The sequence below is a fragment of the Pholcus phalangioides genome, unplaced genomic scaffold, assembly GCF_987345545.1.
Source record: "Pholcus phalangioides strain wild (caught in Gottingen) unplaced genomic scaffold, Ppha-v1.0 ptg000022l_1, whole genome shotgun sequence".
Lineage (NCBI taxonomy): Eukaryota > Metazoa > Arthropoda > Arachnida > Araneae > Pholcidae > Pholcus > Pholcus phalangioides.
Window position 1 is genome coordinate 6,785,004 of NW_028301615.1, and position 16,445 is coordinate 6,801,448.

The 16,445-nt window shown below is 36.5% G+C and overlaps 1 protein-coding gene across 6 annotated transcripts in view; it reads left to right on the plus strand.

Annotated features, from left to right (window-relative positions):
* LOC149069409 (protein DOP1A) overlaps positions 1–16,445 on the plus strand; it is a 727,510-nt gene that overhangs the window by 151,242 nt on the left and 559,823 nt on the right. For all 6 annotated transcript variants that reach the window (XR_016195089.1, XM_089250153.1, XM_089250154.1 and 3 more), the window contains exon 9: positions 10,085–10,880. Coding sequence is in view for 5 of the 6 variants with exons in the window: in XM_089250153.1 (XP_089106279.1) it covers positions 10,085–10,880 (796 nt within the window). In the remaining variant the exon portion in view is untranslated. The remainder of the gene's footprint in view (positions 1–10,084; positions 10,881–16,445) is intronic.

Consider the following 16,445-nt stretch of genomic DNA (forward strand, 5'->3'; position numbering starts at 1 on the left):
AAGACTAAAAGCAGAAGAAAGGTAGTTGGAAATTTAGTTATTACAAAATACTGCAAACTGTGCTGAACACTGCAGAGATAATGATAGAAGTGATGATAAAGAGAAAATTTTGCAGACATTAAAAGTGGGCAAGTTCTTCTGAAAACATCAAAAAGAAAAAGTGTATAGTGTTTTTGAGAAATTTGAGGAAAATAGAAAGAAACAAAAAATTAAAATAGTTAGAGTGTCATTAGTTTTTTTTTTAATGTATGTTTATTTGTTTGATTTGTAAATTCCTACTTTTTTTATGCCCAGCTTGAATTATGATTAATTTTTACGTCCCTCCAAATGGATGTAAGTGTTATCAAAAACATGTAAAACTCATTTTTGACACCGGAACCCTATAACTGGTTAAAATTTTCAAAATTTAATATGATTATCTCAGTCCAAATATTTTCATTTTTCACAAAGGTAATAATGATTCTTCGCATTGATCTGAATTCAGATTGCTGTTCCGGAACACTAAATTTACTGCTCTAAAATTGCTCCAAAAAAAGTTAACAGCAATCCAATCCTTGGGCTTTCTTTTTTTTAATTCTTCACCAAAGTAACAACCTTTTGAAATTTATGTCTTTTTCTTTGGCATTTCTTTTTGTTTTTATTCTTCTCGCTGGGCGAGAGAAGTTGTGTTCTCCCTGCAACAAAATTTTTAGCCTCCACTGATGCTTTGGCACATGCTTTCCCTGGTGCAGGGGTTAAATGCGTTTGGGATTGGCTTGACTTGTTTTTGCTTTTCGAAATTCATGGTTGTTTTAGGAATTGTACGACCACAGCCTCCTTGGCTTCCCACCAAGGAAGATTTCCTGAAGTTAACTCCACATTACTTTGTGCAGCCCCCCGTATCATCGATCATTAACTCACCTAAGTGCCACCTGGAAATATGGGACAAGCAGGATTATACACCAGTTTATAGGGCAACCTACATGTTGGATATACTGGGTTCAGGCCCTTGTATTACCTGCAGCCCAGGAAACACTAAACCAGGTATTTCACCTGTACCCTCTACTGCAGATATCCTCTGAGACTCTATTCCTCCCTCCAAGGAGTTCCTCCAGTTCTTCAGGTTGCACAAAAGATGCTACCATTTTCTTCTTCCAAATCGCGCTGTATTATGCAACATCCCAGGGGCCCTCCGACGTGAAGGTGGAGATAAGTGGATTAGACTGATCAGGGTAAACTGCACATTGTGGAAATTACCCGCACCAGTCGAGGACTAAGTTTTGGGCAGATATTAACTCCATCAGGGTTTTAGACTTGACATTGTCAAGAAATCCCAGCCAGCCTTCAGCTGCCCCCCCCCCACCCCTGGCACGACCATGCCTTCCAGAGCAATGAGCTGGTATTGTGTAAGTGACTGAGCTGGGTCATGCTTATTCCGCTCTGCCTCCGTGGGGAATTAAACCACTTTCTTCCCCTCCCCACAATTCGGGTGAATGCACTAGAACACTATGTTACAAAAGCAACAAACATCTTTTCTCTTAGCATATTGGTGTGGTGCACTCACCTGGATTGCGAGCGGATGGTGGTTTGATTTGCAGTTGAATTTTCTTTCCTGATTTTATCTTTGCATCATCAGCCTAACCTTTGTATGAATAGCTGAGAGTGGCATAATGTTGTTCATATATATATACAGTATATAAAGGGGCCACCTCCTAGGTCCCACAAAAGTGAACCTAGCTTATGATGAAAATCTTAATACAGTGGAATCTCTAACTTGACACATGGATAACTCACAGGCATACAGATAACTCGACATCTATTATTCTCTTGATTGGCACAATACTAATTTCAATGTAGGAGAAACTCTCTAACTCGGCACATGTTTGGCTTAAATCCGCTCAAGTCGACTATGATTTTTGTCCTCCTATCACGGCTGGTTTTTATAATTGCCTGTGTGTTACCAGTTCTAAGAGTATTTCGACAATCTTTTGCTTCTTTGTTCTCTATGATGGGTCTCTTTTATGCGCTGGGGGGGGGGGAATGCATGTGAAGAATGAATGTGTGAAACCTCTTGGCTTGCTTGTTTTAATGGCATTTCCATTGAAATGATTACGTCTTTCCGTCCATTCAGTCTTTCATTCTTTTCATGGGGAAAAAAGTGTGGATATTGTCAACATACAATAGGGATAAAAAATCTTATTTATTGGGAGTTTTGATAACTGTTGCGGAGATTGTTTTTGGGGAAACTCGGTTTTACTATTTCTTGTAAAAGGCAAAAGAAAAAGCGCTAAAGCCTGGTTAGGAGCTGAATATGACATTTTGTTTCCATTGTGAGTATTGATGGCCATGAATGCAATGGCTCCATGCGAACTTCGTACTTCAACTTTAAAATCAAAAGTATAAATTTTGAAAAAAATAAAATCGGGAAAAAAACTCGGACTGAACTCATCAAAGAATATGCAGTTGCACGGAACACAATTTCAACATTTGCTAAAAATAAGGGAAAAATGTTGCCATCATTTGAATCTTCTTATGGACCTAGCAGAAAACACATTAGAAATCAGACTTCAGTGATGTAGAAGAAGCAACTCTTTTATGGTTCTAATCCACTCGATTTCACTCAATCCTATTATCAGGACCAATAATTCAAGAGAAAGAAAAAGATTTCATAAAAAGTCTCGATGAAGGGGATTTCACTGTGAGCAGTGGATAGTTGACCCGACTCAAATACTGCCATGGCATTGTTTTCAGGAAAGTTTATGGAGAGAAAGTATCTGCATCTCAAGAAACTGTTGAAAATTGGAAGAATGATATTCTCAAACCAATGATAGGTGTGTTTAATTGTGATGAGAAACGTTTATTTTTTCGTCTAACCAAACTCTTGCCTTCAAAGGAGAAAAATGTGAAGGATGTAAAAAACACAAAGATCTATTGACAGTTCTTTTGGCACCAAACCCAGATAGTTCTGAAAAATTTAAACTGTTAGTTATCGAAAAATTAAAAACCTCAGTTCTTTGGAAATGTTCAAACTTATCTAGTGAACTATGATGGCAACAAAAAGGTATGCGTGAAATAAGTTATACAAATACAAGGCCACAACAGGCAAAATGCTGAATGACCTGGCTGAGAAAAAGATGCCCATAAATATGGATGTCATATGTTTCTAAAATACAGCAATCCCAATTAAAAATGCAATTATAAAAACTATATGTACATGATAAAACATACAATGCCCATAAAAATATTTGTGGTTGTCTTATTCTAAGTATGGGTAGCTTTTCGATTTACCCAAACATTTTTTTTCACAAACTTGTCAATTATGTTAGCTTATACCCCCGACCAACCAGACACGACCCAGGCTCTGTCCCTCCCGGGATATAAGCCTTTTACCTATGCGGGTTGGGTCACGCTGGGGAGTATCTTATACCCCGGGGTGTAGTAAATTCTATTTCATTTACTAACATCTCTATTAGAGAAAAATTTCCTGCGACATCATAACCTAGAATTGTTGCTTACCAATTGATACTGGTGTCCCCTTGTAAAAGCAGTCGATTGGCGGTGTACTAAAAGTTCATGGTCCATCCTATCCGTCTCGTTGAATATTTTGAATACTTAGATCATATCTCCTGACACCTGTGTTCAAATGTAAACATATTAAAATAATGAAGTCTCTTCATTACTCAAGCCCAGTGTCCCAACAAGGATACACGTAGCCCTTCTCTGCACAATGAATGAATGAATGAACACCAGGGTCTCTGCCACCGGACTTATCCCGTTGCCGAGATCTCTTCCAGCCCAGCTTCGTGGCAGAGTCTGGAACAACCCCCCCCCCCTTCTCTGCACAGGGAATCAGAACTCCACATTCCCTGTTGTGACCAATCTCTTAACCATGATTCTATCCACTTCAACAAGTAACCGTTAGTCTCATGTAAATGCTTCAAGAGTTTACTGTGTTGGACCCAAGGTACCCAACCCCTTGTTGAAAGTCAAGGTAAACATCTACATTTTTGTCCTTACCCAAAGCCTTAGTCACGTGATCATAGAAGCAAAGGAGGTTAGTTAAACATGACTTCCCTTGTTTTTTTTCCTTCTTTTTTCAGCAACTTTCTTTCAGCATCAAGTACTACTCATCATCAACCATTCATCAGCCTTAGCAGGAAATATTCCAGGGTGGGGGAAAAGTAGACTTTTTTTTTTTAGAAACAGCTGGAAACATTTTAAGGACCCTTAAAAAGGAAATTAAAATTAAGGAGTTTTTAAGGAGTTTTCAAGCACTGTACGAACCGTTCCAGATTACCCCCTTTAACTTCACGTCATCTGCAAATTTGCTAGCTTTCCCATCAATACCCTCATCAAGTTTATCAATAAAAAGTGGCCAAGGCCACTTCTTCGGGAACTCCACTTGTGACGCCTGTCTAACCAGAGAATTCCCCGTTCATCATAAGTCATTGTGGCCTATCTCTTAACGATGATTCTATCCAATTCAGCAAGTTGCCCCCAATCTCATGTAAATGCTTCAAGAGGAGTTTCATGGTGGACTCGATCGAATGCCTTCTGGAAAGCAAGGTAAACAACATCTACATTTCTGCCCTTATCCAAAGCCTTCATCACATTATCATAGGCAAAAGAGGTTAGTTAAACACGACTTCCATTTCCTGAACCCATGATGATTATCTGGCAATACATTATTCTCATCTATCCACTTCACCAATTGCCTTTTTTTTATAATTTCCAAAATTTTCGAGAGGGAGCTCGTCAAACTCTCTGGACTATAATTGGACACAGCTTCTTTACGACCCTTTTTAAATTTTGGAACAACATTGGCAAGCTCCCAATTCCTTGGGACAATACCCTTAGCAACAGTACTCTTGTAAATCTGTTCAACTGGCCCCAACAATTGATAACCATATTCTCTGAGGACCCTAGAATTTATATTATTTGATCCTGGTGTTTTTCTTGTGCACATAACAGTGGAACTTTGGTGGAACAAATTAAGCTCGTTAACCATTGTGCTCGTTATTCGAATAGCGTGTTATTCATATCAAACTTTCCCGTAGGAAATAATAGTGACTTGGATAATTCATTCCACAATCATTCATTCACATAAAAATGATTAATGAAAACGGCATTCAACCAATTATTAAACACTATAATACATAATACAATAAAATAACCTCAATTTAATAATAAACATAATATCCATAATTAAACATACAATATAATAATGTTTACAAATTAACTAACTTTAAACAGTGAGAGGAAAAGGAGGACTATCGTTTAGGACGATTTACAGATTTGCTGTACGCAAACTTTTTTTTACATGAATTTCAAAAAGAATCTTATCCAATTGCACTTGCTTTCTCCTCCTTTTTTGGATTTCTGGAAAATAAATTGCAGTGTCCATTGGACAGATTCATTGCTCGCACACTGCTACAGCTATATTTAGGTGGTTCTTTTCTACAGAGTTTTGCACATATCCCCACATTCTACACATCTTTCTAATCTCATTTTATGAGAGAGAAAGGGACTTCTCCTTCTCTTCCTCTGATGAGATACCATCTATAAACTCTTGCTGGTGCATGCAAAAGAGATCTATAACTTCATCTCTACTGTCAATTTCTAGACATTTTTCACTATTAGTTCTTGAGGTGCGTGAGGATGGCATTCCAGTCCATGGTTTTCCCCAAGCCCACTATCTCTTCTAAAAGTAGTGGCTCCTGTTCATCAGCTAGCCAATCAAAGTTGCGTTCAACATTGCAATCAGCCCAGCTTTCTCCAGAATTTAAATAGAATTTGATAAAAACTTTAAGCGCATATACTCATGCTTGCTTTTGTATCAAATATTCACACTCGCACTTGTGTTAATTTTCCTAGTTAGGCTTGCTTACCAGAGATTAGGGCAGAATATTACCAAAATTCTATGACACGTGTGGGTCAAATAAAAAAAAAGTCATCACCTCACAGTTGTGATAATGTCAAAGCACAAATTTTTTGCCTATAGTGCGAATCATCACTCGTTAACAGTCAAAATTTGCTTAAAATTTTTGCTTGTTATGCGAATTGCTGGTTAACTGAACTGCTCATTAACCGAAGTTTCACTGTATATTTTTTAGAAGATTTAAGACCTCCACATCTTCCACTTGAATTTATTACCCCATGCAACACCCATATATTCAATATCATTTTCTCTATTAAAAACAGACGCGAAAGAGTCATTGAAAGCAGCACTACACATGCCTACATTGCTCTATACCCTAGACTAGGGATCTTCAACCTGTGGCCCATCGTCACCATTTTGGTGGCCCGCCGAAACATTTTGTTCGATTGACGAAATATTCAAAAATAGGGTAAGACAAAGATTTCGACAAAAAAAAGTCATCCAGCTTCATATAGACAAGGACAGGCTGATCATAGTGTACAGTATTTAGCTTCTTAATAAGGCCACCATACACTTTTCACCATAAATAACTTCGAGTACATCCCATCCTCCTTGAGTGGGTGAAAGCAGAAATAAACGGAATTTCCATGGTATCGTATTTCTTGGGTGCATGGTTGCGAAACGAGCAGATGGATTTATGCATTTTGATTGGTTGGAAGAAAGGAATGTGTATAATATTGGTGCAGTTAGTTTCCTTTATGTTTTTGGTCTTTGAAGCCTTTGATCAGAACCTTTTAGTCTTTAAATGACTGCATGATGGTGAACCGTGACAGCAAAAAAAGGAAAGATGAAGAAAAAGTGAAATTTTTTAAGAAAAGTGGTCATCCCTTTATTTTTTCATCGAACACAAGACTAAAGCAGTTTGTCTCATTTGCAATGAGCGTAGCCATGATGAAAGAATATAATATTAAGAGACATTACGATACCAAGCATAGTGCAAAGTATTCTGGATTGGAGGTACAGTTTCGAAGTGAAAAAGTGAATGAACTGAAATCGAAGCTGAACTTTCAGCAGTCATTATTCTTTGGAAGAAATGAATAGTCTGAAAATTGTGTTCGTGTTAGTTATATAATATCAGAAAAAATTGCGAAACGTGAGAAGCCCTTCGTTGATAGAGAATTTGTTAAAGAATGTCTTCAGTCTGCAGTTGATGTGCTTTGCCCATCACACGCTCAAGCTGTTTCGGACATCAGTTTGTCTGGTGTGACAGTAGCAAGACGCGTGGAAGATCTGTCAGGAGATGTATTCAAGACCTTGAAATCCAAATGTGAGGAATTTTTGTTTTACTCAGTAGCTATGAATAAATCAACGGATGCAACAGATACCGCATAAGCAGCCATTTTCATTCGTGGTATTGACAAAAACTTCAAAATTGTTGAGGAGTTAGCTAGTATCGTTGCACTTGAGGATACCACACAAAGTTTAGATTTATATTCAAGTTTGGCAGAAAAATTGGCCAAATGTTAGTTGGACTTAGGTAACATATCTGCCATAACTACAGATGTTACTCCCTCTATGACTGGTCAGAAGACAGGGGTAATCACATTGATAAAATCAGATGCTGAAAAATGTGGGAATATGAAGATGATGGCTTTCCACTGCATCATACACCAGGAAAACTTGTGCAAAAAGTTTTTCTCCAACTTTGAGCATGTAATGTCTGTTGTAAAGAAAGTGGTTAACTTCATTCGATCCAAAGGACTTAACCATAGACAGTTTCGAAAATTCTTAAAGGATTTGGAAGCTGAGCATGGTGACATTATTTATTATACAGAAGTACGCTGGTTGAGCCTGGGAAAGATGCTTCAGCACCTGTTTTCCTTGAAAGGGGAAGTTGATGAATTCATGAAATCCAAAGGAGAACTTATTGGGGAGTTTCAAGATAAAAAGTGGATGAGAGATTTTGCATTTCTTGTCGATATCACTGGTCATCTGAATGATCTAAACTACCGCTTATTGGGTGTCATAATCTTTATGACAATGTGAAAGCGTTCAAAACTAAATTAGTCCTTTGGGAACGTCAATTGCAAAACAAAAACTGCATACATTTTCCTAAATTGTTGGAGTTGGTAGGTAAATAGATATACAACTTGGAAACCGGACGATTATGTACAGTGCATTTCAAATCTGAGAATAGAATTCAGAAGCCGATTTTCCGACTTCCCCGAGAACGAAATTTATATGAAAATGTTTTCCTTACCATTCTCGGTCGATATCGAAAGTGTTCCATCAGAGCTGCAATTAGAATTTGCAGATATGCAATGTGACTCTGCAGTTAAGTTTTTTGAAATTCCTTCATTAATTGATTTTTATTCTAAGCATGTGTCCGAAGAAAAGTATCCAGAAATACACAAACATCCATTGTTCATGTCTTCTATATTTGGTAGTATATGTGAACAGTTGTTCAGTCGAATCAAAATCAAAAACTAGAACATGTCTGACTGATGGGCATTTGGAGGATACTTTACGAATAGCAACAACACAAATTTTACCTAACATTGAAGCTTTAGTTAAGCAAAAACAATGTCAAGTTTCGCATTAATTTAGGAATTACATCCACTCGCATTCGTGTAATGTAAGTAACACAAATACTTTTTTTTTATTTGGTACATAATTAATTCAACATATACAATGTATAAACAAAAATCATCCATTTTCATTCGTTTTCATAAAATATAAAAAAAATACCTAAAAATAATTAGTCTTGTCCCAATTCAATTAAATTTTTTAAAACTAAAATGCTACACTATGGAATCATAAAATATGTAGTACGCGTAGCATTTTAATTTGTTGTATCTGAGCATACGTAGGATCAACCTTTGGCAGGGGGGGGGGGTGGGATACACTGAGATTGATTGGAGGCACAACAAATCTGAGAAAAATTTAGATTTACAAACTTCCAAAAGCATTTTCAAGTAACACAAATGTATTAATATAGCAAAAAAGGTATTTTTTGCCACTATAATTTGAAATGTTTTTTAAATTATTCAAAATTAATATTTGTTAAAATTAAATTGAATGTTACAATTTTTTAAAATATTTTGAAATGTATTTAGTTTATGGTGGTCTTTGATCACCGTATCAGAGGGGTAGAGGGGGCACACCCACTACGCTGTTAATGAGTGGCCCGCGGAGCGCAACAAATATTTTATGTGGCCCTCGAGCGTAAAACGTTGAAGACCCCTACCCTAGACCCTTCTATCAAGAGGGAACACTGTATGAGACCATTTTAAATTGAATCAAAATATAGTCTGTTCAACGATTGATGCTTTTATTTGCTCTTCTATAAAACAAAAATCTGTCTAAAATGGAATATTATTTTGGTCTATTGTCATTCCGTTTCATACAGGTTTTACTGTATAACCAATCTCTTGCATACAAAATGCAAATATCTTCATAATTTATTAATTTAATAGATTTTTGTGTGTGAGGATTGTTCTAAGAAAAATCTCAAAAAAAGTTGAGTTGACTGAAATAGGAGTTATATTCTATACTACTTCGTAAATATTCCTCTGGGTAATTTCTAACATACAGGTGCAACTTGAAATAATTATTATACACATAGTCCAAACATATTTATTATGTCAGACATAATTTATTTCCCCCATATGGCAAATCACATTCGCCAGGCCGGGGTAAGTAACTCTTATTTTATTTGTGCTTGACAACTAATGCCATATGTCTTTTACATAGGAAGCAAAAGTGGTTGATACCTGAATTTGTATGTTTATGTGAGTATAATAAAGATTGAATTTTTTCTGATGATTTTTCTGGTAGTCTGCCTGAACAGATTTTTTGAAATCATAGACCAGCTTGCATTTGTGTCTTGAAGCTGGAAATTTACAGAAAATCAACTTCAGCTGACCACTGCTGTGGCACCTGTCAGGTTCAAATCTCTGATAAGAGTAGTTGTGATCTACTACTATTACTAAACCGTACATACACCATTTCTTTAAGTAATTACCCAAGTAACCTCTCATATTCAAAGGACTATACAAATGTTTGTTCTATGCTTTATATTGAAATTACAATACAATGTTTCTTTTAAACCTTGAGATTTCTTGCACATTTGTAAAACCTTTTGAAATTCTTGGTTTTCTTCTTATGAAAGTGAACAAACACATTATGTTATAGATCCTTATAAATTATTAAATTTTTTTCTTGTAGGAAATGGATCTCCAAGCACGGGAGAAACACTTGCCAGGATTATTAAACAGTGTTATTGATGTGATCACCTTTCATTGTTGCAAACTTTCCGCTGAAAGTATATTCCTTTCTCTTAATCTTTGCACAAAGATTCTCTTTAAAATGAAACATCCAGGTTCCTGCTATAATAAAAGAAATGAGTATGATGCCTCTAGTGAAATGTATGACACTAATGTCACTCATGATAATTTTCTCAATGTTGGAGGAGCATATAATGAAGGAATTTGTGTACCTGAAGATAAGGACTTCTATTTCAGGTGCTCCAGATATAAAGAAAAACATATAGGAGCATATGATTATGCTATGTTGCAAAATTCAAATATTTGTCGCCTTGATGCTATTTCAGATATGAAAGTGTCTTTGCAAAAGTTTAAATTGTTTTTATCTACATTTCTTAGAGATAAATTTTTGACTGATTCAAATGAAACATTGCTTAGATATGAAACATTTCTACCTCATACTAGTGAGTTTAGTAGGCATAAGAAACTGGCAATCATTCTGAATTCTTGTCTGGATCTCAAAGAGTCTGACAATTCTCAGGTGGCATTTGATTTTTATAAACAAAGATGTGGTAGCAGAGCAAGTGAACTGTCCATATTTCAGACTCATTTGAATGATGAAAAAATTCCAAAAGATGCTATTTTGTGTGCTGTGTTTGAAAAAATGTGTCAGTTATTAACTGATCTATCACAATTTTCAGCAGAACACTTTTTTCCTGAGGCAGAAGCAAGTTTCACAGGTATCCATGAAAATCTACGTAAGTATGAGCATATTTTTACACTTTTTTTTTATTATGAAAAACCAACATTAAAGCTTGTTATCAAATGCCATGCACATGCCATAGCTGCCAAGTCTCCCGAATTTTTCGGGAATCTCCCGAATTTTAGCTTCATCGCTCGACATCCCGAAAAGTTCTTAAATCTCCCGAATTTTTACGAAAATCACAAAAATCCCTAATTGTCCCTTAAAATTCCCTACTTCATTGAAAAAAATCCCCGCTTATGAAAACAATCCCTAAGGAATTTCTTGTGGGGCATCTTTTTTTTCCCTTTCGAAATGACGTCACACGTCGTAAATGGGGAAATTCCCTTTTTAAGGAAGTTTTACAAACCCTCTGATGGTAACAAGAAAGTTGTTTGTCTTATCGTGCAGGGAAATGGCTTAGCAGCCAATAGTCCTGGATAATAATTGAAGATTATAGTCACGCGCATGTGGTCAAAATTTCTTTTGTTATAACGTGCGATATAACAAAACACGAATACTGATAAGCAAAAACATATTTAATCAATTTTAAAGATACTTATTCCGATGAATTTCCTTTCATCAAACGTTCCAGAAGAGGGCCAACTTTTCCTTTTTGTACAAGTTGTGTTACGGACATAAACATCGGCCATGGAAAGACTGCCATCATCAGTCGTGAAGTGAAAAAAAAAAAAACATCAAGTCACAAAAAGTCAGTGTTCTTCAAAAATTGACGGTGTTTTCCTTCATCTTCCGATGATTTTGGGGTCATTCGCGCAGAATGTTTGTTCACATCGTTTCTGATTGAACACAATATTTATTTTTACATCATTGAAGTTTTGGCCTCCAATTTCACTTGTTTTTTGCGTAGGAATTTTATTCCCCATGGTTTAACTTCCATGTGTGTAAAATCCCTATTTTAATTTGACTTCAGTTTTTGAGTAGGTATTTTATTCCCTACGCTCTAACTTTTATATTTGGGAAATCCCTATTTTATTTGGAAAATCGCTATTTTATTTGGAAAAATCCCTATTGTATTTATTAGGGAGTGGTTTTAGCATAAAATACGGGTTTGCGCGAAAATCTCCCGAATTTTCATTTTCAAAAGTTGGCAGCTATGACATGCATTTACAATATACAGTAGCCTCTGGTTTATAAGAATCAACCATTTACATTGGTTCATCCAATGTAAATGGTTGTTATACTCAGTTCATTTCAGTGATTGTGACTTGCAGGGTATATTTGTTATTCACAAGGCTAATTAAAGGTTTACTGCTCACTTCTGCAAACTTTTGCCTTTCTAATAACCACCTTATATTGACTGTTACTTTTCTCCCATAACAATGAATGACAGAACTGATTGGCAAGAGATTTATGGTGAGAAGAAAGCTGGTTGAGTTGTGTCTTTAGTCAGAGAAGCTAATGATGTGCAAATCCATCTAGAGCAGTGGTTCTCAACCTGGGGCCATATGGCCCCCTTGCGGTCCTTGGATATTCTAGGGGGGCCACGGGAGAAAATCAGAAGAAAGGTGATTCACGACAGGTGGTGAAGGAAGTCATAGAGAGCTGTGAAGAGAAAAAAGCTTTAAAAGTGAAATGTGGTTGAAAAAAATATTACTACTTTCAGAATTCATCAGATCCGTTCATAGAACCAGGGTCATCTTAACCCTTGGGTCTATGTGGGCATGACCCGGGTCTTCATGTCTATAATGGAGGGAGGGGGACTGCACTATATGGGATCTGGTATTATGATTTTCATCTGTTACTTCCAGCTAAGTATGGAGGGCCGCCAGAGCAACGGTTGATGTGTTGGGAGGGTTGATTTATCATGCATGTTCGTTGGAACGTACTGTATTTTACACAGACTGTTTTTTAACATATAATTTGATTCCTGGGAGAGATGATAATCCGCCATTTTTGAGCCGTGCCTAGCCAGGATTCCAGAGAATGATCTGATTTATTAAAATTTCATTCATAATAAAAAAAATAGAAAGTATCTGAATCTTTGATGAGGGTAGAGGGGGCCCTGGATAGGACAGGGGGGCCACGAGAAAAAAATGTGATCCATAGGGGGCCATGAGCTAAAAAAGGTTAAGAAACACTGATCTAGAGTGTACATGCTCATCCGATACTTTACAACCAAATGTGTTTTTCAGTGTGATTTGATGTGGCTTGTGACCACAAACTTGAATTGATTAGTAATAGATAAAAGTTTGAACCAGTGTCTCGATCCTTTTCCCTTTCTTAATTTATTTTAATTTTGATTTTAAGTTGAAATTCTTTCACCCAGATTCGAATAAATATTATAGGACCAAGACAAGGTAAACCATTTCATAAGATGAGAAACACAACACTTCCATTAACAAATAAATCAGTCAAATTTTAAGGTGAAAAATATTCAATTTCAACGATTAAAATAATTAATATCAAGGTGTAGGTAGCTACCTTTTAACAATTAAAATAATTGACCAAGGTGTAGGTAGCTACCAAATGGTTATGCATAGATTATAAACTTCATTACAAGGGTTGACTTACATGTGGTTGACATGGTTTTAATGTCCGAAGACGGTGACCAAACGATGGACGAATTTGGAGTTAATGGAGAGTGATGGTAGCTGAACGTGAATGTACTTCTGAATACATAATTTTGTCTCTATTTTGACGAAGACCTCTGTCTTTACACTGGTAGTCGTTGACAGTGAACTAGTGATAACATCCCCATTAGAAGCCAGTGTGCAAAGAGGCAAAGAACTGTCAATGTATCTTTGCTGATAGACGAAAATCAGACTGGAGCTGTTGTACACGATGATGGTCCGTGTGATCAAACAAGATGCCCAGTGAACGAATCCTCAGAAGCTGTCAGCTGTCATGTGGTCGCTGGTTTACCATTGTACACTAACATCACTGACTGTTTATTTGTTATTTTTGTTCTTAGCATTAATGTAGTATTTCACATTATACTTTGCTTCAGTGACACTAGAGAGCTAAAACAAGAACCTGCATTTCTGGCAGCATAAAAATAATCAAGCTTGGCATATTTATAAATTCCAATACAACTCGCCCATAGTATGAAAAAGTATCAAGAGACTGAATTTTCCCAGAGGGTATGCTAAGCCCCTTGGCAAGAAAACTATATTAAAATGTACTGCGTACAGGTCCTGAAGAGAATTATTTGTCGTTTTAATTTAGGGTTGGCAGAGAAGGGAGAGAGGGGGAATTGAGGTACAACAGAAAAAGGGAGAAATCTTAAAGAGACCATCAAGATCTTCAGAAAATTTCTTCTCGCCAAAAACCCCCTGAAAAGCAAGCATTACCTTATATGGCTCGATGACCATCTCCATCATTCTCTTGCAACCCTTTGTAATTCGATCCGTGTTTCTCATCTGGGGCCCCAAGGCAGCAGTACCGTGTGCAACTGTATCTTAAGGCCTAAACTTTCTATAGAATAGATTTTGCTTTCCAACTATATTATTATTCTATTATACCATAAAAATACAATTAAATGTATGTAAAAGCATATGATTAATTATGCAAGATTCCAATGTACAAATAAAATCGAACATTCCATAAAGCCAATCTATTCAGTATAATAATATTTTATTTTCTCTACAATTTAAAACTATTTTAATGTTATGATGAATTTTGACAATTCAACATAACATACTCCCTTCGGTTTCCCTAGAATTTTCAGAATGAAAATTCCATGCAAAGAACGGCAAAAGCTAGCCTTAAACAATGAGGTCCTTAATGTTAAAGGTACACGAGGGCAAAAAGATTACATTAAAGCCAATGTGAGAAACACGAATCAAATTTCTATGCATATCTCACAATGATCTTTATGGCTCATTAGGCAAGTAAGGAGAATGACAGGGAATGAAATATATAGTAAAATACAAAAAAAAAGCAGCACAATAAAATACGGGAACACAAACCAAAACTATGTGTATATACATATTCATAGTATAAATATGAGAACATACATTAAATTCTTCTGTTGGGACACAGTATTAAACATATAAAACACTGTGCGAGAATTAGTTGTGACTCTAAGTGCTGGAAAATGGTAATTCTTGTTTTCGTTTTAAAATTGTCATTATACTATTTATATCTAAACTGGTTTAATTTATTGTGGACCAATATCTTTTATTGATTTATTTTAATGGCGCACAGCAGGTTATTGGGATATATTTGGATCAGAGTAGACAAAGAATTGAGACAAATTATATGAACAAAGTGAAGATTCCAGACCTGTCATCTCTCTAGATTTTAGCAGAAAATTAGATTTAGAGCTTTCACAGTGTGACGTCAATTATTGCTGTCGTCATGAGGGAAAACACCCATAGAGGACAGCTGTGGTCATTTGCATCGAGCTGCCGTAAAAAAAAGTCTTGGGGCAGTATTCACCGACATGGTTTAAACTATAGTCACAATTTTTTGGTGAGAGATCGACATGGATTGGTTAAATTCATGTTTTTAACCAACCTATGTTTATCTCTTATCCAAAAATTTTGATTACAGTTTAAACCATGTCAATGAATACTCCCTTGGTGACCTCCTTAAAGCAATTGGCAAAGACGTGACTGTGTACGTAGCGTTTATCTGCAATCATTTATCAGGGACATGACCTTGGTTGCCGAAATTGCTGTATAATTGCTATTGTATTCCATAAACAGCCGTGCGGTAAACACAAGTTTTTTCGTCAGCAGCTTTGTATTTTGAAATTTTTGGTTCCCTCTGATTAAATATGAGTTCAGAAAGAAAATATAAAACAGCTATATAAAGCTTTTCAGAGTTCATATACCCAAGATTATCAATCACTGATAGCATCCCTGAAAAGAAACACTTATGTTTTATGTCAACAGTATATAGATGTGATTTTAATATTCTGCGCATGAGAAGACTGACATGGAATTACATTCTGCTCAGGGACAATGTAGAACCTGCCTTGGGGGGAAGGGAATGAAAGTTTTTCTTGATTAAAAAAAATATATTTTTGTGAACTTTTTTTTATCGAGTCCGGAGGGGGGTATTCCCCACCTCCCCCTCACCCTGGAGAATCTCTGGATTTTCTGGATTCCAAAAGTTAGCACGCCTGAGATTAAAGACATGGCATCCGTTCCATGCTGAACATTTTACTAGACTATATATAAATAACGGAATCAATTTAACCGCCCTGCATATAGGTGGTGGCAAACACTTTCGTAATAACAAGTACTGAACACAATATACAAGGGGGTGTAATGTGATAGGCCTCCTCATGGTGCACTCTGGGTAACGCCAAATCTATCGCACGTCATTGTCATCGCATTTTTGTGCTCATATCATTCACTTTCAATGGCCCAGATTACATGTTTATTTCTACACATTTACAGTACTTGTCTTGCATCTAGTTTTGTCCTGTTCTTGTCTTTTATGTGCAACCCCTCATTGTGGGCCCCGCTCAGGCGGGGAGTGGTCCTCCCAGATGGGGCATTACTTCTAGCGTATGCCCTATCTAGGACGCTGTCTACCTGTGTGTTTGCCGTGCGCGGAGACCCATAAGGCTGGTGATGGGGATCCTGGTTAGCCTGATGCGCTAGCT